We start from the raw sequence: 23569 nt of genomic DNA, 5'->3' as shown, positions 1-23569 counted from the left end.
TTGACTCCCATAAATGGCCGACCGTGTGAGTCAACGAGGTAAAAGGAAAACCAGCCAATTTCGAGGCATGTTTGTGTGGATCATTGTATTCTACTTTTACAAAATCTTTCTACCCATATGCATTTGATAACAAATGGTTACAAACGCTTTTCAAAGACCCATTCGATCGATCCAAGGCAACGTGTTCCTTTATTAAACAGTATTAAAATCATTTGTTTAAGTCAAAAAGGTTTACCGGTAACTTCCTTCTCCAAAATAAAATACCCAGAAGTGTTAAAATAAATCAGATTTTTATGGTATTTGTTTTACCCAAACAACCATCAGTGTTATAAAAATATTTTCACACAGTCGTGTGAAATTGACTATTTATTTTAATTTTTTAAAGTGAGTTTTGATACAAGGTCTTTCTGACAGCTTATAGAAACCACTTGTTGCTCTCGTTTTTCTCAGCAGTCACAGACGCACAAATTTAAACCATGTCGGTGGAACGATATTTCATCTAAACTTCTACACCACAAATCCACATTTCTCAAGAAATACCTTTAAACATTTTGAACAAACACATTAAGTAACTTTGTAATTTAAAAAAAAACATTAGTTTACTGTCTATGATTTTTTTTATTTTTTTTTTTTCTTATGAAAAACATAGCCATAAAAGCACCATATACAAAGGCCGATGTTGGCAGTCCGCCCTTTTAATATTATATACAAAATGTTAAAAAAGACAAAAGCATAATGAGATATGTCATTGCACTGGATGCACTTATTGGAATTAAAACAAACAAAAATGTATTTTATTCTGGCTATGAAGCCAAGGACTCTCAGAAAAGTGAACGTAATCACTGTACTAACCAAGAACCCAAATGGAGAGAAGACAAAGATGGAAATTTCAGTTTTAGATGTGGGAGGAAAACCCCAGAGATTTAGTCCAGGGAAAACCCACACGGACTGAAAACCTAATCCGGGTAGTCCCCCTGGCATGATTCCAACCAGGGTCTTAGAGGTACAAGGCGAAGAAAGATACCACTACGCCAACCCAAACACCCAAAGGAAATGATTTAAAGGCAGTGGACACTATTGGTAATTACTCAAAATAATTATTAGCATAAAACCTTACTTGGTAATGAGTAATGGAGAGCTGTTGGTAGCATAAAATTATGTGAGAAACTGCACCCTCTGAAGTAACATAGTTTTCGAGAAAGAAGTAATTTTCCATGATTTTGATTTCAAGACCTCAAATTTATAATTTTGAGGTCTCGAAATCAAGCATCTGAAAGCACACAACTTTGTGTGACCAGGGTGTTTTTTTCTTTCATAGTTATCTCGCAACTCCGACAACCAATCAATCTAAAATTTTCACAGGTTTCCTTATTTTATGCATACAATGTTGAGATACACCAAGTGAGAAGACTGGTCTTTGACAATTACCAATAGTGTCCAGTGTCTTGAATGAAAGATGGGATGTTCCATTATACTGCCCCGTCTTCATTGAACTGAATATTCCACCTTCATGGAAACATTCTCTTAATTGCAATCGTAAACATTTGTATAATACAAGAACAGGCCTTGAACTTTGAACTTCACTCTTCAAGGGGCACAGCAATTTTCCAGGGGGCGTGTAAAGGTCAATTTGTACAGGAACCTTGCCACGGCAAAAACAGGCAGTTGCTGTGGACGCCAGGGATTATTTGGAAGCCTGCAAGAAAACGTGTACATACGTCCAACTTTATAGTTGAACAAAATAACGGACGGAAGTTTCTGTTCAGTAATTTCTCCTGAAGTGTTAACAGAGACAGAAAGAAAGAAGACTTGGCTGCTAAGTTCTGAAGCTGAATACATCCATTTCATATTGAACCCCAGTGCAATGACACATCTGTAGTTACAAAATTTGTGCATGTTCTTCCGCAACACCTTCATCATGTCTCCACAGCGACGTATTTTAAAGCGGCAAACCCGTATTTTCTGGAGAGATCCTTCTGGAATTCTTCCTTTAATACTTTGAGACACCTTCAGAAAGAGAATCAATTAAAGAAAGAAAATTAATGGCAGAAACACAACCAATTGCAGAAAGACTCCCAACAAGGAATCCATGATGACGCTGGAACTAAATTACTACTTATCAATAGCCCTTTTTGAAATTTAGGCCGTGTCCGAAACGACGACTTTGGCTACAGCTACGGCTAGATCGCGCGCGTCTGCCTATTCTTCAACACTGGTAGACGCGCTGATCTAGACGTAGCTGTAGCCGAAGTCGTCGTTTCGGACACGGCCTAATTGTGGCTCAAGGCTAAAGCTCAGCCTCTGTCAGTAATTTCTTGAGAAATATCATACTTTTATCTGAATCCAGACTTTTGTATGTCTGCCTCGTAATAAATGTAGGGGGTTATTATTTCCTCCATGATTTAAAAAAGCCCCGAGGTGAATTTCACAAAGAGTCAAGATTAGTCTTATCTCGAGTTAGGACGAGTCTGCATGGACAATATATCGCGACCGATTATTGACAGTATACATGTATCAAAAACGCGAACCCCCTTTTGAAATGAATGTTGTACACATCTACGTTTATGAAGGATTCAAACGGTTCTAAAAACCACAAGTTTCTGTTCCCTCTATATTTTGTCTTCAAACATCAATTACTTACGCTCTATAAAGGTCACTGGATCGGTATTTAGCGATGTCAAAACTTGGCGTGTGTGGCATGTGTATTATAAAAGCATTGGGAAGCACGATGAACTCAAACCTGTAACAAAGAAATCCAAATTTCAACTATCAGATTAGAAGATTGAAATCAAAACAAAAGGCCCTAGACAATTAATAACAAGTGTGAACAAATAAAGAATAATTAAGTTGATAAATAAATAAGTAAACAGAAAAAAAATAGTAAAAAATAAAAACAGTAAATTAATAAATAAACAACAGAAACAGTTGTCCTCCACTCACCCTTGAACATCAACCTCCATAATTTGAGAAACTTTGTTCCATCCAAATCCCACAAAACGAAGGTCATACTTTGGGCAGTCCTTCTTCATGACGATGTACGGCTCGAAGTCCGGCTCCCATTGCACCTAAACACAATTAATACAGAAGTAATTATTTAGGTAGGATTTGAAGATTTGCATGGTGAGAGGTGAAGTTTGCGGTAGCACCATGTGAAAATCGATTTTGAGTAGTGATGATTCAGAAAAGAACCAGTCCTTTGTAAAAAGAACCAGTCCTTTGTAGCCTACAAAGGACTGCTTCTTTTCAGAAAGTTTGTAGAACCAACTACGCAAAAGAGATAAACTGATGGTACTACCGCAAACCTTACCTAATTAAGAATTATTTAGTCATTGCTAACTATAGGTAATTAATGTTTATTGTTGGTAATTAATAATAATATATGTTAGGTAAATTTTACTGTAATAAAAAAGAGTATGGGGCTGTTTTGATAAGCAGAAGCTTGTAAAAAAACAGCCAGACAGACAAAGAAATAAATCAAACAGACATGCAAACAAAAGGACAGACAAACATAAGGCAAAGGAACAGTAAGCCAATCGCACATGCCTGGAATTAAAAGAGATAACCAAATAACTGTGAGTTGAAAGCCTTTCACTCAAAAATGTTCAGGTGTCCTGCTTGTGGCCAAAAACAAAAGCGTCACGACCGGGACTCTGCTAAACAGAAATACAAAAGCTTGAGTCTGATACGCTTGACCACTCAGTCATGACACGCTATAATGTGTAAAGAGGGGTACATGATTCAAATTCAATCCAAATTTATTTCAAACTACTCGTCTCAAGATATAACAAATACAAAATTTTACAAAGATTAGCAAAATAATAAGCACTGAGGATGCGGGGAAAATAGTTAATCTATGTCAACCAAATAAAGAGATTGAACGGCTGCTGGATTTATTGACTTACTTGGTAGGGTGTTGTGGCTGTCCGCCACTTAGCAAAATTGGTTGGAGCATGGCCCTTCTGCCATACATGGTAGCGGAATGTGAATAGAGTCCCCATGTCCAGCATGTGAAGTAGTTCCGCTTTAGATTTGGGGAAAGTCAGACGGTAACGTAGAGTTTCAAAAGCAGGGACCACTAAAGCCTGTAAGGATGACATTGATAGGGAAAAGGGTCAACACGATTTCCGACAATTCTAAAGATCGTATAAAGATAGTTTAGGAGTGCCATATCCTCTTCCAGTAACTAATGTATACATGTATTTACAGTGTTTTGTTTTATTTTATTTGGTATTGTTTACATCGATTTTTTTTTTGATTTTTTTTTCCCCTTGTCTTTTTATCGTTTATTCTGTTTATAATTTAATGTAGGCTTTTGCTTTTAAAATTTATTTTAAATATATTTTCACAGTCGTTCATGGTGGTCTGTTTCTGTTCCCTATTTTATTTTCAATGTATGCGTTAATTTTCTTTCCTAAGATGATTCTATTTTAATTGTTAACTTTGTACATATCAGATTGTTTTTATATAGGCTATATGAATATTTCTTATTGGTTTTTTTGTATCCTTTCCTGTAATTGGCGGCTCGTCCGCTGTTGGTTTGGTCAATAAATATATAATATAGATACTTATTCAATTCAGTTTACTTTATAGACACAACAAAGCACATTATCATTTACTAACATACATGTAGTGCATGTAAAGTAGTACAAACTAAATAAAGAAAACAAAATGGCAAACATGGGGGAAAAAAATTTAAGTTACAACCAAGCGGCAATGATGTGGCAATTGTTAGACTGGGCAACTTCTAATTAAAGATACAGATACTAGGTCAGGGCACACTTACCAGGTAAATTAAATTGTCTCAGAAGTGAGCATTTGCTGAGAATTATGTAAACATAGATGTTTTTGCAAATACACATTGCGCAAGCGCTAACTAATGAATGAGGTACATGTACATGCTGGTCTAGCTACGGATCAAACTTGATCGCTAGCATGCACCTCATTCAACGCCTACAGCGTGCATATTGAGTATCTGCAATGAGGTCTATTTAAAAATTACCTGGTAATAATATTAATATTTAAGTCTTAAATAGCGCACAACAAGGTACTCAAGGCACTAAGTACATACATTTAAACAGAGAGAGAGGTTATTGAAAGATATGAATTCTGAGACCCAATTATATAGCACCTTAAAAGGGTTTACAAGGTGCTACGGCGCATTTAGCAGCCACAGCCAGAAACACCGGGGCGAACCCCTTCTCATTTCGATAAGTGCACTGGGTTCTTTTACATATGCGTTACACAACACATGGGACCAACGTCTTTATGTCCCATCCAAAAACGAAGCAATGGTTAAGTGTCCCCAGGTCAAAATTCCAGTTGAACCTAGTTAACTGGGGTCAACTGGTTCAACTGGATAGTGATCAAACTCGTCCATTTTCCATATTAACCAACTGGTTTGGACTAGGTTTAACTGTGTTCAACTAGGTTGAAATTATAAACCAGTTGGTCTCAGTCCATTTTCCATATTAAACCAACTGGTTTTAACTGTGTTTAACTAGTTTATCAACTGGTTTCAACTAGTTCCAGTTAAACCCAGTTTAACTAGGTTCAACTGGATTTTCGACCTGGGTCTTGCTTAAGGACACAAGTGTCACAGCTGGTAGTCTGCCGCCACCTAGTGTCCCAACATAATGGAACGTGTTTGTCACCCCCCCCCCCCATTACCTAATGGCGGGGGGGGGGGGGGGGGTCTACTAACCTTGTCTGATGATTTCATGTCCATCATATCGATAGCCTTCCTGAGGTATGCATACAAACCATACATAGGTAGGAAGTCTATATCAGATAGGAAGACGTAAGGCGTGTTAGCTTGCTCTAGGGCGATGTTGCGCAGGTAATTCACTGGGTAGAATTGCTGAAAATGGATTCAAAAAACAATAACTACAATTTTGTAAATCAAATGTTGAAAGTCAAAACTTTGTAGTCAGGGCATAGTTTCATAGGGTTACTTAAACACAAATTGTCGCTAAGCACAACAAAATTATTTTTAACCAGAGTATATTTATTTTTGAAAACCGCATTAAGATTTTAAGTTTTTTTTCTTTTGACCCACGCACCCACAACTGTAAACAAAAACGATTGGAATTTTAAACATTGACTATTCTGAATGACCCTTAGAGGAAGTTAAGAAGAAAAGGTAGATGTGAAAGAAACTTCTTATCCTACCCCTTCTTTGTAGACAACATGATATCCCACATTCTTGCGTTTCATCAGTACATCTGAGCTCAGGGTATAACGCAGGAATTGTTGGGCTTCAGCATCGGACATGTACAGGGCAAGACTTATGGGACCTTGGGATGAGAATAAATGAAAGATGGTATTTTTTAACGACAAAGGATCGGATTGGTACAAGACAGTTGTTGTGGCTTTTATTGTATATATAGCTTGCATATCTATCACTTAAAGGATTCGGGTACTTTTTCAAAATGTCCACAGATTTACATTAAACTTACAGGATTTGAAGATAATGATAACGGAAAGCTTCCCTTCAAATATTACTCAATAATGTTGTTTAGTTTTTGAGAAATGAGTAAAACAAGTCACAAAATAATTTTGGTCTCATGAGACCAAAATTATTTTAGCATGTAAAATCCCCTTAACCAGTTATGATATTATACCAAAACCATAGCATAACTGGTTAATACATTTTTACATGCTAAAACTCAGACGAAAATTATTACTTTTACTCATTTCTCAAAAACTACAGCACCTCAGTATGTACAATTTTAAGGGAAGCTTTCTACTATTTATCTTCAAACTGTGTAAGTTTAATGTAAATCTGTGGACATTATGTTTTTTGTACAATACCCTTTAAGGCACTTTAACATTCAGTATTTTCCTGTAAGGTATGTGGGACTTCGTTTGATATGAGACCTACTCCTTTTACATAGCACCATGTAAAGGCTTACAAGAAGCTGTGGAGCAATTATGCTTTATTGCAACGACAAAGGATTGGCTTGGTACAAGACAGTATCAAAAACAAGACATAAAGACAAGTTAGATTCAGGGGTGTCATTATGTTGGCTTCTGACTAGCATCTCCGAAGAAAGATATCCCCCCAAAAAAGAGAAACTTACAAATAAGGGCTAGATACATGTAGCTGGGTTTCTTGTGTCATGGCCGAGCGGTTAAGACCACCGGATTCAAGCACTGGTGTTTGATCAGCAGGGTGTGGGTTCGGATCCCGGTCGTGACACTTGCTACATAAAATTGGGGAGGTAGTGCCTTCTGCTCTACCGGCTAGGCTTCGAATTGAAGATATCCAAGCCTACATTCGTATGGACTGTGAAAGAGGTAACCCTGTTTCAGCCCTAGGACTAGGTGGCAATGGCCTCTCGAAGAAATTATTTTAGCCCACACCTTGAAGTGGGCTTCAGGCCTTGTGTGTCAGGCGACTTGCAAAAAAATAAAAAATAAATAAATAACATGTTCTTACCATCCCAATGTTTACAGATAGATTCTAGCATTTGTAGTCTGTCCATGGATAGCTGTGCAATCAAGGTTACATCATTGCCATCGGGCTTCTGTCAGACAAACACACACAAACAATATCAAATACAAATTTCATGTCATTTACACATTTATTTTGATTGCTGCCCTATATTTACACATTTAAACAAAGTTTGTCAATTAGATTCAAATAATGAGTAGTTGACAGTAATACCTAATAATTTAGGATATGAAAAAAATGAAAGTTCACAATGATTTAAATAGTTATACATGTAGATATTAAGAAGCTTAAAGTAGGACAAATGTGGCAAGCCTTGAAGCCAAGTGAGCAAATCTACACTTACGGAACCATACAAATCCATACTTTATAGAAGGATATCACAGGTTTTTAGCAAGGTTTTGGGGCCGTTTAATAAGAAATCTTCACCTACATACACAGCTAACACAAAGACTCAGCTCTTACACTGTAAATGGAGAAGGGTAACCATAAGCATATACTTTTGCGGTAAGCAGAGCCATTTTGCGGTAAGCAGAGCCATGAAACATGTACCTGAGTGAGAGTATTGTTTGAGAGAGTTTAATGATTCCCTAACAAATGTTAAAGTAGGAGTGTTGATATACTAGCAGGTGTATTATTTCCTTCGATGGTCAGTTTAAATCTTTGAAGATATTTGGAAGGCAAAGTCAGGTCCATGGAAACTTCCTGAAATCAGGAAAACTCCTGACGTTTAACAGGCCTGTGATTTAAAATAGGAGTAAATCAATATTCCTTGATGAAGGTTTATGAACCTTTCAGTCAGAATAAGAGAGACAAGATATAAGATGAATGTATACTTTACCGGCGTGTACTGATATTCTAAGTAGTAAAGATGAGTTCTATGGGTGAGTATTTTCTCTCTTCGGAACTCGTAGCACTGGTCATCTTCGTCAAGTTTACTGAACTGTAGAAGGAGCAGAAAAGATAGGAATTGAGTAAGATGGTCTTGTCCAACTTTTTGAAAAATTCTCTCATGTTATATGAGCCAGATCCCACATGTAACAATCGATCTTGCTCGGGAAAACTCATTTTGGGTAACAAGGTTTTCCTAGGTGACTCATGGGGACTCGTTCTTCGTTTGAACCCTCACCTTTAATGTTTACTGTATACATGCCTTGAAGTAACTCGAGGCACTCACAGCAATTACCGTGGTGCCCTTTGCTTTTGCTGTGGTGCCCTTTGAAAAATTTCAATACAAGCTTACATTGTCCTCATCGAAGTGCCCCCAGGCGAACATTGCTGCACAAACAAATCTTTCTTAAAGCCATTATACAGATTTACAAATAACTTAGGAAAGACTTCTCTTGAAAAATTATTGCATGAAATGCTTTACTTTTCGAGAAAACATTTAAACTATTATCAATTCTCATTGTCGAGAATTACGGATTTATTTTAAACACATGTCATGACACGGCGAAACGTGCGGAAACAAGAGTGGGTTTTCCCCATTATTTTCTCCCGACTCCGATGACCAATTGAGCCTAAATTTTCAGTGTTGTTATTTTTTATATCAGTTGTGATACACGAAGTGTGGGCCTTTGGACAATACTGTTTACCGAAAGTGTCCACTGGCTTTAAGAGAAAATACCCTGAAACAACTCACCTTCTCTTCCAGTGACAAATTTCCTTTTCCCTGCGCACATCCAAACAACTCCGTCCTGAGTAGATTGCCATCGTACTCCAGAAACGTCAGGTAGAGATTACGGAAAAACTCCACGTGTTTATTCTTCACACGCAGCTTCTTTGGGGAATTCCAGTGAATGACCTTAAGGTCAGTGACCTCTGCATAGCACAGCTGTCAAGGGCAGAAATGGAATAAGCATTATTTAAAATACAGGGGACGAAATATACTGCGGGACCTGAAACCCTTGTGATGCAAGAGCAAGGAGTCTGTTCCCAATCAGACTGTCTTTTTGTGTAATTCTGGGTCATTTGCCCTTTTATCTTGGGGGTTTTGTTTCCTGACGATGACTTGAGCAAGCTAGTCGAAATGTTGAGACCAATACAAGAACTGACTCCATGGTAGTGCAGTTAATTACGATCCTATAAGCTGAAGTAATAGTCCCAGCCAATTTTCTGTACCTTCCGCCCTGATAGTAGTTTTAAAAAAGCAGGACGGTTATTTTCAGAACTGAGAAGTCTCCCGAACATCCGATAAATCTACTCTGCGGTAGTAGAATAAAAAAACAGTTCTCTAAGAACAAACTCTACCTGACAAGTAGATACACACATGGTGTTACCGCAAACCAAATATATATGGGTTTTGTTACAAATGTACATTTTAATGTTGTCAGCTTTTATTGTACTAACTAACTTTTGAACATTAGAGACCATAATTGGATATTTTTACCAAAAGTGTCTTTTTATCAATATTAATAAAATAAAAAATACACCATTAATAATAATTACCTCGCTACGTGTATGATCACTGAGTTGAAGATTCCATGCGCATGGTAGGTTGTGCACAAGATAAGGATGCTGTTTAATCACTGCATTAATGATATCCTGACAGGAAAATAAAGACAAATGGTTTGAATCAATTAAAACCCTCCTACAATCAGCTTGTTTCTAGAAACAATCAACCCATACCTCATGATGTCATAACCATGGCATCTTGAGGCACACAACTGTGGCATTTTGAGGCACACACATGCTTTTGTCCCATGTAGATCCAATACCCCAAAGTGCTTCAAAAACCAGAAAAAACCACCATTATTGTTTATTATTCTGTTTTTTTAAAAACACTGCACTGGTAGGCAAATGCTATATAGAGACATTGCATTTAATAACATCAATCTATGTATTTACATTAGTGCCCTGGTCATTGGGCCAATAACATTCCTTTAATCTTTCTCAGCTCCCTGCGCAGAAATATACAGCCCCGAGCTGCTGTATGGTGCTAGTGGTTTTTCATGCATACATTATACATGTATGTCAAGATCACAATTGAAAGAAGACACAATCTGCATACGGAGTCACAGTCATATACCCCGGAAGTGACAAAAACATTGAGAGCGCCCTCACACTGTAACGAACCACCATACATACAAATACAATGAGACTCACCTGATCAGCGAGCGAGACAGACAGAAGACTCATGAGCTCCTTCTCAGCAGTGAATCTCCACATCTGCATCCAGCCCAGCTCCCTCAGTTTCTTGAGGTCAAACAACATCACACCAGTATTGAAACCACGCCCCTAGTAGACCAGTCAAAGAACACAATCAGCCATTTTGAAGAATGGTCGACACAATAAATATCTTATATTTTGGTGTTGGATTACACACATTAGGGACTTTTCGTTTTCGACGACGGATGGTTCTGCGACGGTTGTTCAGCTAAACGTTGTCGTTTTCAGCACAACGAAGATTCATCCAAAGTACGGTCGTAGAAATTGAGGGACGACCGTCCTCAAAGCCGTCGCAGAACCATCCGTCGTCGAAAACGAAAAGTCCCTAATGGTGACTAAGGATAACTATAAATAGTAGACTTGTGGGTACAACCATGAGTCAAATCTCTGTGAGGGAGTAAAGAGCCGGTGTAGTCTCGATGTTTTTCACAGTGTACTCTGATCATCTTCAGGAGAATGTTTGTAGCCGCAAGTCTACTACATGTGTGTTTCGAGTTTTCTTATTCCTCACACCATGCACAGCTTTAAACACCATTTAGAATGGTGACTATTTGGATTAGGCACCTTTGGCTATAAAAAAACGTTTGTCTAGAAACATGATTGGACGGCTATTTTAAAAGATTGAAAAAAATATCCCTTAACAATGTGTAAAGTTTTTGGGTAATTTCATGACAGAAGATGGTCCGGGCAAATTTGCTACTCCACAAAACGGTTAGACTCTGGCATCATTCAGAGTTATATCAGGGTCAATTTCATAGAGTTGCTAAATGTCCGATTTTGTGCTCACTGCGCGAATTCCATTTCATAGCGCACTGTTAGCACACAAAAAGGCATGCTAATGAAAATTGCACGAAAATTGATGACGTAACAATACAAATCCAACGTGAACGCGCAAGATGGCCGCCAAATTTTCTTGCTTACCTGTAAAATACATTTACAACTTAGCAAATTTGTCTTCTACAGTAAGCACAAAACTTGCTTACATTATAAGCAGCTCTGTGAAAAAGGCCCTGGGGCCAATTTCACAAAGAGTTAGGACTAGTCCTCACTTAGGACTAGTCCTAGGAGATATACAAAACCTATGAGTAGTCCTAAGTTAGGACGAGTAACTCTTCCTTACTCGAGATACACTAATCTTAACTCGTTGTGAAATCCAGCCCTGATGTGTTTGGGCTACCGTTACTACAGCCATTACTCACCAGTGCAGGCCATGGTTTATGCTTCTTCCATATCGTACCCAGGTACCAATCACTCTGGTTTTCTACTAAGCCTATCGCCTTCTTGCCTGTCAGCTTAACAAACATTCTCCATAGCTCGGCAATATCCGTTGCAAACGTCACATCGATATCCAGCACAATGGTCTGAAAGTGAAATCAAACTAGTCATACATTCTTTCTTTCTAGCCTTTTTCACTCCACTGCAGGAGGAAAGCCTCTTCACCGGTTCTCCATTTCACTCTATCCTGAGTTGTCTGTTGCCAAGCAATAAATACTATACGACAAATACACAGCATAGCTAACTGTTTAGTAAGTGTATAGTTTGCACAGCTGATCATTTAGAGCCCTCACAAAAAGACTTAGCAGTAGGTGGGTAAAACGGGAAAAAAATACTAAAAATCAACAATGACATAAAAGGACAAATGGACGAAATTAATCACCTTAACAACCAACCACACAATAAATAAAAAGAAACAAAAGAAGAACAATAACAGTAATGCAATGCGAGTCACATTGCTATCCCATGGTTAACGTAACATGAGTCACGCTGTAGATTTGCTCATGATGTTGGTGTACTAACCTTGTCTATCCCATGGTTAACGTAACATGAGTCACGCTGTAGATTTGCTCATGATGTTGGTGTACTAACGTAACATGAGTCACGCTGTAGATTTGCTCATGATGTTGGTGTACTAACCTTGTCAAGGTCCACTGGAAGGATCTTGGTAATGAGGAGCTTCATCAAACCAAACAGTCCAGAGTAATGTTTGTTTGGAATCCATGATACATCACTCTGACAACGGGAAGAAAATACACAAAGTAAGAATAGCGCCCTCATTGAACAGCATTCATGCTAGCCATATTGAGGCTTGTGAATTACGCTAGAGATCTACAGCTGAGCGTCGTTCAATATTCTGACAGTCACGTGGTATGGATGTACAGTTGATCTCGCATCTCACCGGGCTGTGCCTGAAATATTTTTATCCATGTTACTGTGTCACAACTTGAAGAAAAAAAAATTATTTTATACAATTGTAAATAAATTATTTCCTCTCCTTAACCAATTATGTCTTAAATTTGTAATAGTGAAGTTTTGTCTAATTATTAATCTCTGTAATTTGACCTCTGGTCGCCATGGGATTCTGTTTTAAAAGAATAAACCACCAATGAATGAATGAATTGTACATCACGTTTACACATATAAAATGCTTACCTTGAAGTCTTCTGCCAGATAGAAGCTGACTTTAACTACAGGAAGATAAGACAAAATAAGAAGTTACTCCTCAAAGAAATGAAGAGGTACATGTAGAGTACACAGAGCTTGGCAGAGAGGATTCCCAGCAGAGCCTTTTAAAAGTAGGATTTGAAACCTTGCATGAAACCTTGGATTTGAAACCTTGGAATATAAATTAGAGAGATTTGCGGTAACACCATGAGAATATCTATTTTGAGTAGTGTTGGTTATAAAAAGAACAGATGGTTACCAACTCAATGTTTCGATCAGTATGCTCTGATCGTCATCAGCTATCCTCGAGTCCAGCATTCTCCTGCAGACGATCAGAGCATACTGATCGAAACGTTGAGTCTTTAACCACCGGTTCTTTTCAGAACACCATTACTCAAGAGTATTCACATGGTGTTACCAGTTGTTGTTACCATGGGCAGTGTCGATACCTCTTGTCACTCACCCATGATAGGGAAACGCTAAAAAAGAAATGCTGCTTGCCGAAACAAAACTGACTGCTTTGCACACAAGTTTGTTTACCAACATTCAAGGACTTTAAGTGCGTTTGTCAGGCGCTAGTACATGATGCATGTCAAGAAAACTGCCCGCAAATAGGAGACTTCCCAACGCTAGGTGGCAGCAGACATACCGGGTAAATTTCCATTGTTTACGTAGTTCTGAACATGCGCATAATTCTGAGAACAATGGATTTACCCGGTAAGTCTGCTGCCCTCTATCGTCCCAGAAAGTCTCCCATTGTACTCATTCAAAACTTCTTGGAGTTTCTTTTAATAATGTCAAAAAAAGAACATTATTTGTGTTTTACCCAGACACCAATGTGTGTGAAGTACTGTATACTAAGCACTTTCCAGGATCCTGTGAAAAAAGTCAACATGCTTAGTACTCGGGTGGGATTCAAACCCACTCTCTTTACCACTTTTAAAGCAGTTGCTTACCGACAGACCAATGAGCTTGCTATCAGTAGCTACAGGTAGTATAAACCGTATCAGACTTTGCTATGTATTTCTAAAGCCACTTGACTTGCATTGGCTCTTGCCGTGTTTGTGGTATTTTTGTAATTTAACTTTGTCGAATTTTAATGCATTTTTTTTTCTTTTAACTTTGTACATTAAAACGATTTGGGCCTTGGGCCAGTTGTTTCAATTTCAATGTCTTGATAATAATAAATACCAGAAATAAATATATTTCAGCAGAAGTCATTCAGAGGTCAGTCATAATTGATAATAATAATAATAATAATAATAATAATAATAATAACAAGACTTGAAATGCGCACTTAAACACCCTAGTAAAAACAAAACAAAAAAACACAAAAAAAACAAAGAAAAACAGACGCAACAAAATTAGTCCCTGAAAACCTGTGACATAAGATAAGTTTTGAGACGAGATTTGAATGTTGTGGTACAAAGACAAGATCTAAGATTAAGTGGCAGAGAGTTCCAGATGTGCGGCGCAGCTGAAGAAAAAGACCTGTCATTGTCAACTTACCTCCCGGCACATCCCATGTTCTGAGCAAAGTCTCCAGAATGACTTGGGCAACCTCGTCCGACAGGAAATGAAAGTGTAGAGGATTCTTCCGATAGAAAAGAATTGATTTGATGAGCGTGACGACCTCACGACTGGCGTTGTGACCGGCACACACGATAGCCACGTGGATGACTTCACATTTAGGGACAGCGGGTTGCTGCTTGGGACAGCTTATTGATATGGTCTTGTTGCCCTCTGTGGAGTGGTTGAAGCTGGTACCATTCCCAGTTTCTACATGAATGTTTTGGTAGGTCTCGTAGGTCTGCTGGAGTTGACTTTGTGATATGCTAGAAAGTGGCGGGAAGAAATATTTTTAAAATCAAATTCGTGGAAAATTACTTCTTTCTCAAAAACTATGGCACTTCAGAGGGAGCCGTTTCTCACAATGTTTTATACCATCAACCTCTCTCCATTACTTGTCACCAAGAAAGGTTTTATGCTAATAATTATTTTGAGTAATTACCAATAGTGTCCACTGCCTTTAAGGTTATCCCCTGGCTGCCGCTCCCAAGGTTTTACAGTACATCTAGGTGTGATCCCTGGCTACACTGCTGTACATGTATGGCTTCCGACTGGCACCACACCCAGAACAAAGGTACAGTATTGACAAACCAGGGAGATCGCCAAATAAGGATTAGACAGCACCAGCACATTCAACCGGAGGCTCAAATCCCGCTCTAGTAAAATTGCCTTTGTTCAACCCAAGTTATGGACAGTCTACTCAGTCAGTTTCACTTGTGGTTAAATATTTATTGTTATTTAAAATGTGCACTTCACAGCCATAGAGAAAATGTGAATCCCAAAATGGAGCAACCAAGTTTTTATTTCGGTGAATTGGGTCAATGTGAACAACAAACATGTAACTCAGAGATAGATATTATCCTGCGTTATCAGTGTGTGAACATCAACATGTAGATTCAATAACCTTGTTGTGACTATTTATAACAATCATTGCAGACATTCCCAATGTGACCCCGTATTCAGATTAAGTCTGGCCAGCTGTTTGCAATAACTAGGACAATCTTCCCTCCTGGTTCCAATTTCATGAAGCTGTTTAGCAGGAAATACTGCTTGACACATTTCTATGCGAAGCAGACATTGAGTGGGGCACCATTCGCAACAGTGCTAACTGTATTGAATATTGGCTGGTAACCTGTTTTTGCTAAGCAAGATTTTCCAGTGCTTTAGCATGTTTTTGTGCTTACAAGCTTTATGAAATTGGGCCATGATGGCAGCCAAGTGTAAACAATGAGCATGCATTGTCAAAACTCAATTAAAAGTGCAACCATTCTCAAAAATGCATCCTTGTGGAGCATTTTTATGTGCTTTCCTCTGTCCCTGAAATTAACAGTTTCCCCATAGACTTTGTACACAAAATTCCATGTGGAGCACCCAGGTCTTTAGAATTCCCCTATGGTGTCATTTTATTTTCCCTGACACCCTGATGCCAGCTTGTGTAAGCATTGAGCATACATGTCTCCTAATGTTGAATCTCCATTAAAGGTGCAACCATTATCAAAAGTGTATCCTCCTCGACCATTCTTCATGTTCTTAGGACAGGAGTTTTTATAAGAGGATTGATTGTAAAAGTGGCTCATAAAAATTTAGTTGAATATCTAGAAACAAAATTGTTTTTCTTTACCCTACGTCACTTGGTACCATGTACCAGTGAGTTGAACAAAATTTGACACCATTTAACTGCACAGCCGTCGATTTCACCAAACTCTTCCTAACTTAGGATTAATCTTAGGACTTAGGACGAGTCCCAGCCTTGCACTGTAACATGTAAACCCTAAAATTAATCCTAAGTTAGGATGAGGTACTCGTCCTATACTCGAGATAGGGTTAATCCTAGCGTATTGTGAAATCGGCTGCTATTGTGTTTGTGGCAAAGATGTGTAATGTACTAACTGAAGATGGACGCTGGCATCGTTTATCAGTAAAAAAAAAAAAAAAAAATGGATGAGAGTGAATGGTAGGACAGTAGGAGGGTTGACTGTGTACTATGCATTCACTATATTATATCACAGGCTGGCATAGTGTATCCTTCAGAATCACAATGGATGACATTTAATGGTCAGACTGTGCAAGGGTAGTCTACCCTGAACCTTAATAGTAAATAAATAGTCATAGTTCTGTAGAACCGCTGCCGATATTTTTTACTGTCAGCCATTTTTTTTACTGGTCTGCAAGCTGGTCCTTCACGGTTTCCACTGGTATTGGCCAGCGGACCACCGTTGAGGTCGAACACTAGCTACTCAGACTGTGTGTACTATAGATGAATTCACCACATGACAGCATGATATCAAATTTTAGGCTGACAGCTTCGAAAAATCATAAACACATTTGAATGAAATTAAAAAAGTCAAATGGTGAGAGGGTTAATGTTCAAATATTCCAAATACCTGAGTTGTTTTTTGAGCATCTGGTTCTCTCGTTCAATCTCCAGGAGCTTGTCGGCCATGATGGTTTCTCGCTTCTTAAAATCATACACCGTCTCTCCCTCTGTATGGTACCCTGATTGCACAAACAGATTTTCTAGTTGAGTGTGCATTCAGTTCTATGCATAATAAAAAAGCTTCAAAGAGTCGTTTATAAGTTGAGTGAAAAAATACTCATGTCTCAAAAACTACATAATTTAGAGGGAGCCATTTCTCAAAATTTGTTATACATACATTATACACTGTACTATCAACAGCTTTCCATTGCGCTTTACCCAGTAAGTTTTTTATGCTAAAAATTATTTTGAGTAATTACCAATAGTGTTCAGTTCCTTTAAAATTATGCAGTAAAATGGTCACATATATTGCTCTCATACAATGTACTTGATACTTTGCCTACTGTTTCGCAAACATAACAAATCTGAAACACGTATTAGATAAATAGATCACCCCAAACATTATTCAGTAATTTGTAACTAAAGTGATAATGTGCACATAGCTCACGTTGACCATGATGCTTAAAACATGACATTCTGGCAGCAAGCCCTTAAAGCCATTATACACTTTTGGTACAGAATTTTTTTTTTTTAATTCACAGATTTACAAATAATTTACAGGGTTTACAGAAGGTAATGGTGAAAGACTTCTCTTGAAATATTGTTTCATGAAATGCTTTACTTTTTGAGAAAACATTAAAACAATATCAATTCTTGATAGCAAGAATTACGGATTTATTGTAAACACATGTCATGACATGGCGAAACGTGCGGAAACAAGGGTGGGTTTTCCCGTTATTTTCTCCCGACTCCGATGATCGATTGAGCTTAAATTTTCATAGGTTTGTTATTTTATATAAGTTGTGATACACGAAATGTGGGACTTGGACAATACTGTTTACCGAAAGTGTATAATGGCTTTACAAAAAATGTGTGACTGTACATGTTTGATGAGGCAGAATCATTAAGGTAGTACCACTTGCATGGTAGGTATAGGCCTAATGTATTGTAATTTTCTTCGCATCATATGGAGACCTATCAATTTAAATTCATGGGCATGTTAGCTCTCAAGAAAAACCCCAGAGGTTATTCACAGGCTGTAATGGATGTAACTGTCTACAATACAAATGTATGAATTCTTAGTACAAGTAACTATTCTGATGCAGTGAGCGATTTCCCGTTGAACATGAGTGTATTAAAGTGGCCGAGCACACTGGGGCAGTAGATTCAAGTTTGGTAGATTACAGAATGTGGGTTTGAATCCCGACATTTGGTCAGGCGCACCATTGCTTCCTTTTTCATGATTGCTTCTCTGCACCCAGGACTACGAATGGGTATAGGCATGAGCTGGGGGAGCAACCTGCAATTACTGGCATCCTGTCCAGGGGAACAGAAATAGTCTGAGTCACTTACATTACTGCCAATGAAACCAGATATAAAAGTCAGACTGATGACTTCATCTACATAAAAATGCTGCACAAATTGTATCAATGGCTACTGAAACGACACAATATTTTGCCAACTCAATGCAATCTTATTTTGCCAGGTTAAAATTGCGGACAATTTATATACATAACCTGCAGTTAATTTAGTAATTCAATTTGTTTTGTATATTTTGTTTTCATCTAACAGCACATTTTTGCACAAAAAATAACAGGATGAATTAGACGTGTCCATAATTTATTTAATTTTTTTTAGATGGAAAACTTTGATCGAGGAAACACCATGTAATAAGGTAGGGACTAAGACCTACATGTAGGCCAAATGCAACTTGCAAGGCTCTGTCTGAGGTAAGATTCCAACTTGGGTCAACAGAGGTGAAAGCGGGGAAAGAAACCACTCAGCCAACCTATTATCAGGCCTGAAATTTCATCTTTGAAAGGGCAAGGCCATTTTGATTTTGCAAAGGGCACTTGCCACTGTACAACATGTACAATCCGAAAGTCTATCATGGGACACTTTTAAAGGGGCACCAAGGTCAAGACCAGGGGCACCGCAGGCCACGGCCTCCAAGGCCTCTGTGTAATCCCAGGCCTGCTATAATGTACTCATAGTCAGAATCGAAACAACAAAACATTAAAGCCATTGTATACACTTACGGAACAGAAAGAAAAAAAAGTTCACAGATTAACAAATAACTTTTACAGGGTTTACAGAAGGTAATGGTGAAAGACTTTTCTTGAAATATTATTCCATGAAATGCTTTACTTTTTGAGAAAACATTAAAACAATAATCAATTCTCGATATCGAGAATTACGGATTTATTTTAAACACATGTCATGACACGGCGAAACGTGCGGAAACAAGGGTGGGTTTTCCCGTCATTTTCTCCCGACTCTGATGACCGATTGAGCCTAAATTTTCACAGATTCAATTCAGATTCATAAAAATCGTTTGAAGATCATTTAGAATGTCCTCAATTGAACAGTATGACTTTAGACCAAAGATAAACACCAAGTAAAAATTAATTTCTGAGGACCTCGTTTTACAATATTTCAGAGTGCCCCACAGTTTATAAATTCCCCCGGGTGAACAGTTTGGATTGGGATCCCTAGAGAAAGATTAAATGGGATAAACAGCTTTAATTGGTTCCCTTTTAAAGCTAAGGAAACTTAGCCCAGGCCTGGGATTACCCCCATGGCACCCACTGCAATTAGAGTGGTGTCCTCATGGTTCTGCTGTGGTGCCCTTTTGCCAGGTTTCAATACAAATACACGTTTTCCTCGTGCCCCTTTATACATCTACACCAGAGAAAAACTTATTTGATGCTTCAAGACTTAAGCGTAAAGTGCAAAGTATGTACTGTATGCCTTATTGATGTTCACAAACAACCCTAGCCCTGTATAGACTTACCATCTTGACTGTTGAATAAGTACTTTATTCCCACCACCGTCACGATGAGTATTACGAGTGCTACCCCCAGTGGTTTTTTATTTACTTTGACCACATTCATACTCCTGGATTAGTAGGGCTCATGTGTGGACACTGGTGGACTCAGTGGTATCTATTGCATCATGTCAAGTCTTTCATACGTGGAAGTTTCTCTGAGTGACAATCTTGAGCAGCGTCGACCCCCCAAAAGATCTTGTGCTTTTGTGAGCGTACCAATTACTTAATTTGCTGCTGTCTCATGATCGCAGTTACATTATCTGTGGGATGAGGAAACAGTTCATTTAGAAATTATTACACATAATCCAGAAACATAGTTTTCGGAGTTTCACATCCCAACACTTTTTGGGGGGGATGGGGGTGGGGGGGGAGATGGGGGTGGGGGGGTCTAATCAAACTACATCATACATGCCACTTCATTTTTTATTTTTTAATTAATGTCCATTTTCAGAAATAGATTGCAGCCAAAGAGTACACACGCACACACGAGCATAGATTCTCATCGGCACCTGCTGAAGAAAATCCATCATTACGGTGTAAGAGGTAAGACACTGGAATGGATTACAGACTTCCTCCACTCCCGCAGTCAATGTGTTCTCGTCGATGGCCAGAAGAGCAGCAAAACCAGCGTCACATCTGGAGTCCCTCAAGGCAGTGTACTCGGCCCTCTACTCTTCTTAGTGTACATCAATGACCTGCCTGACTGCCTCTCAAGCTCAACAACTACTTGTAGCCTGTTTGGAGACGATACTGTTGTTTACAGACACATCTCTTCAATCAACGATGCCATCAGCCTCCAGAAAGATATCAACGCCCTCCAAGACTGGGAAATTAAATGGCTGACAGTGCCAAGTAGTCAGAGTCACCAACAAGCGGATCATTGTCCCTGCCTCTTACACCATCCATGGGCATACCTTGGAGGCTGTCAACTCCGCTAAATACCTGGGAGTTCACCTTGATCCGAAGCTAAGCTTCAACACCCATGTTGACAACATCTCAAAAAGAGCCACTAGCACCAAGGCCTTCTTCTCCCGCAATCTGAGCCACAGCAGCCAGAAAATCAAAGAAGCTGTCTACACCACCTTTATTCGACCAGCAGTCGAATACGCAACAACTTCATGGGATCCCCACACGCAACGTAACATCAAGAAGCTAGAGCAAGTCCAACGAAGCTAAGCTTGATTCGTCATGGGAGATTATAGAAGAACCAGCAGTGTTACTGCCATGCTAGATCACCTCGAATGGCCCTCTCTTCAGGAACGTCGTTACCAAAGCCGCCTTCAAATGATGTACAAAATAAGATTCAACTTGGTCGACATCCCTTGGAACACTCTTCACACACACTCAACCGCATCAACAAGAGGTCATGGCTCTCGTTTCACAATCCCACATACCAGCTCTTCAGTCTACGCTAGCTCCTTCTTCCCACGCACCATCCGGGACTGGAACAACCTCCCAGTTGATCCTGCGGCGTACCCGTCCCTTGACGCTTTCAAACTGCCGTTAAGGGACCCCCGGCTGTACATAATTCTATCTGCACCTGACACAAATTCCTGTTGCCTAAGGCAACACATGCGCTCACACGCAGTGCGTACATCTTCAACCATTTGAAGGCTGCACTTTATAAGGAAGAAGAAGAAGATTCTACAAGCTTGTATTTTAAAAGCCTGCAACAACCGTGGACCCCCGTTGTCCCACTTTAATTTTGTTTATTACTTTTTGCAACAGCTCCCAATGGTTTTGTACACGTTTTCCAACTGAGGACCTTCCCTGAACCTTGGACCCAAATTGTCCTCTTTTGTTATTATTTATGTCCCTGCTTAGTGTATTTACTCTTGTAAACTCCACCTGAATATAATCAAGGAATTTCTTTTACACTTAACAAACAGTTTTGATCGAGAATTGTCCTTTTTGATAATGATATTGTGTTGAAATAAAAACAGGCCCACAACAAACTGAGTAGTTTGAGCGAAGGAGAGGAGGGTTACATTATCGCAACTACAAACTGACAAAAGGTTTTTTGAATGTTGGGGTCGTTTTCTTCTCTTGTCAAGCAAGAGTCTTGATGTCACCCAGCCATGGGAAGGCATCGTATAGCAAGCTGAGGACGCCCTCACTTTCTCAAAGTCCTCTGTTTCAATGAGTAGACTCCCCCCCCTTCACCCCACCCCACCAGCAGTGCAATGCAGTGCACATACATTGTACACTACACTACAGCCGGGTGACACTTCGGCACTTTGCAAACTCGGCACCAGCAAACTCGGCACTTCGCAAACTCGGCACCTCGCAAACTCGGCACCCACTCGGCACCAAGAATGTCGGCACCAAACAAACTCGGCACCAGCCTGTTTTGGTCCAACAAACTCGGCACCAAACAAACTCGGCACCGGCCTATCTTTGTCCACTTAACCAAACTCGGCACCAACAGCAAATACCAACCGAAGAGTAGTATTAACACCATAAAAACTGGTTTGAATTTCGTTGAAATAATTCAGCGACACTTCAGCGTGCTCACCCGGTGTTTCGTGGAATCGTGAAATCTTAAAGTGGGTTCTTGTAATAAAACACAGTGCACGACAGTCTGTATTTACACACGTACTCTTTATTTTGAATTATTGTTTTATTGGATCAAAGTTTCGTATAAATGTTCCCAAAAAATACTTGAACATCGAAATTACTTGGACATCGAAATTACGTATTTTCGACTCCAAAACGTCTTTTAAAGTTTACACAAAATAAATATTAATTATTTTGATACAGATCTTTGAAAAGGGCAACCTCACCACGACAGTGAAAATACATATTAATTATTATAATAGGTATGTATCGTCGTCGGTACGACGTCGAACCCGCCGATACACACGATGAGGATCGGGATTTATTTCAATTTCCAACTGGGTGCCGAGTTTGTGGGTGCCGAGTTTGCTGGTGCCGAGTTTGCAAGGTGCCGAAGTGTCCGGTATTCCTACTAGTACTACAGCCAGTCAACAACAGTCAACATCATCATGATCATGATCACGAAAAACCAACAGATAAAATTAAAAGTCAGTGTACTCGTACAAACCACATTCATTCACATAATAACAATGCCTTAGTTAATCAACATATTCATTAAAATATAATTAGAATATAAACAAACTCACATTTATCATTCGTGGTCAAATCAATCCTTGTGACATGTGTGACAAAGGCTCGTTTTGAACTACAGCAAATTGGCCATCCTCTTTTTGTTGTTTTTTAACCATCCATGAATGTAGTATAGCGCCACCACGAGACTTTAAAAGGGAAATTAATGCTTAAAACAGTGCTGGCCGTGGTGCCGACGAGCGAGAGACTAGACAGGCAGTGGCATCTCACTTAGACTTGTTCAAGTCCCATTCTCCGACTTAAAAACACTATAAAACAACACGTAGCATACACAGTGCGCGCTCGCCGTCAAAATGTGCTCCAGCAGCATGCGGAACAGGTTTTGGAATGCAGCACCACAAAACAGTATTTTAACGGGGATGGCACGGGATTGTGACTTGAGTCAAGTCTACATCTCACTAGGCTGTCGGCCAAGCGTCGGCTGACTTTTCTAGCCTCGCAAGTATCACAGAGCAAGGACCAGGGAAATCTGCTAAGCTTGTGGGAA

At 39.1% G+C, this 23569-nt stretch overlaps 1 protein-coding gene across 1 annotated transcript; it reads right to left on the bottom strand.

The window, feature by feature from the left end:
* Positions 1–1386: 1386 nt before the first annotated feature.
* Positions 1387–23274, bottom strand: LOC117293939 (LARGE xylosyl- and glucuronyltransferase 1-like). The gene is made up of 18 exons (XM_033776435.1): positions 23079–23274; positions 19900–20195; positions 17014–17125; positions 14570–14895; positions 13049–13083; positions 12533–12628; positions 11818–11979; positions 10556–10687; positions 9899–9994; positions 9093–9284; positions 8292–8393; positions 7439–7526; positions 6169–6293; positions 5702–5857; positions 3903–4082; positions 2941–3065; positions 2642–2740; positions 1387–2007 (listed from the first exon to the last, which is right to left on the bottom strand). The coding sequence occupies exons 2-18, from the start codon at positions 19997–19999 to the stop codon at positions 1917–1919; spliced, it is 2217 nt and encodes a 738-aa protein (XP_033632326.1). The 5' UTR covers positions 20000–20195; positions 23079–23274; the 3' UTR covers positions 1387–1916.
* Positions 23275–23569: the final 295 nt, after the last annotated feature.

This window comes from Asterias rubens, chromosome 8 (assembly GCF_902459465.1).
Source record: "Asterias rubens chromosome 8, eAstRub1.3, whole genome shotgun sequence".
Classification (NCBI taxonomy): Eukaryota; Metazoa; Echinodermata; class Asteroidea; order Forcipulatida; family Asteriidae; genus Asterias; species Asterias rubens.
The sequence above is the reverse complement of the archived record's forward strand: the minus strand, read 5'-3'. Positions and strand labels throughout refer to the sequence as shown.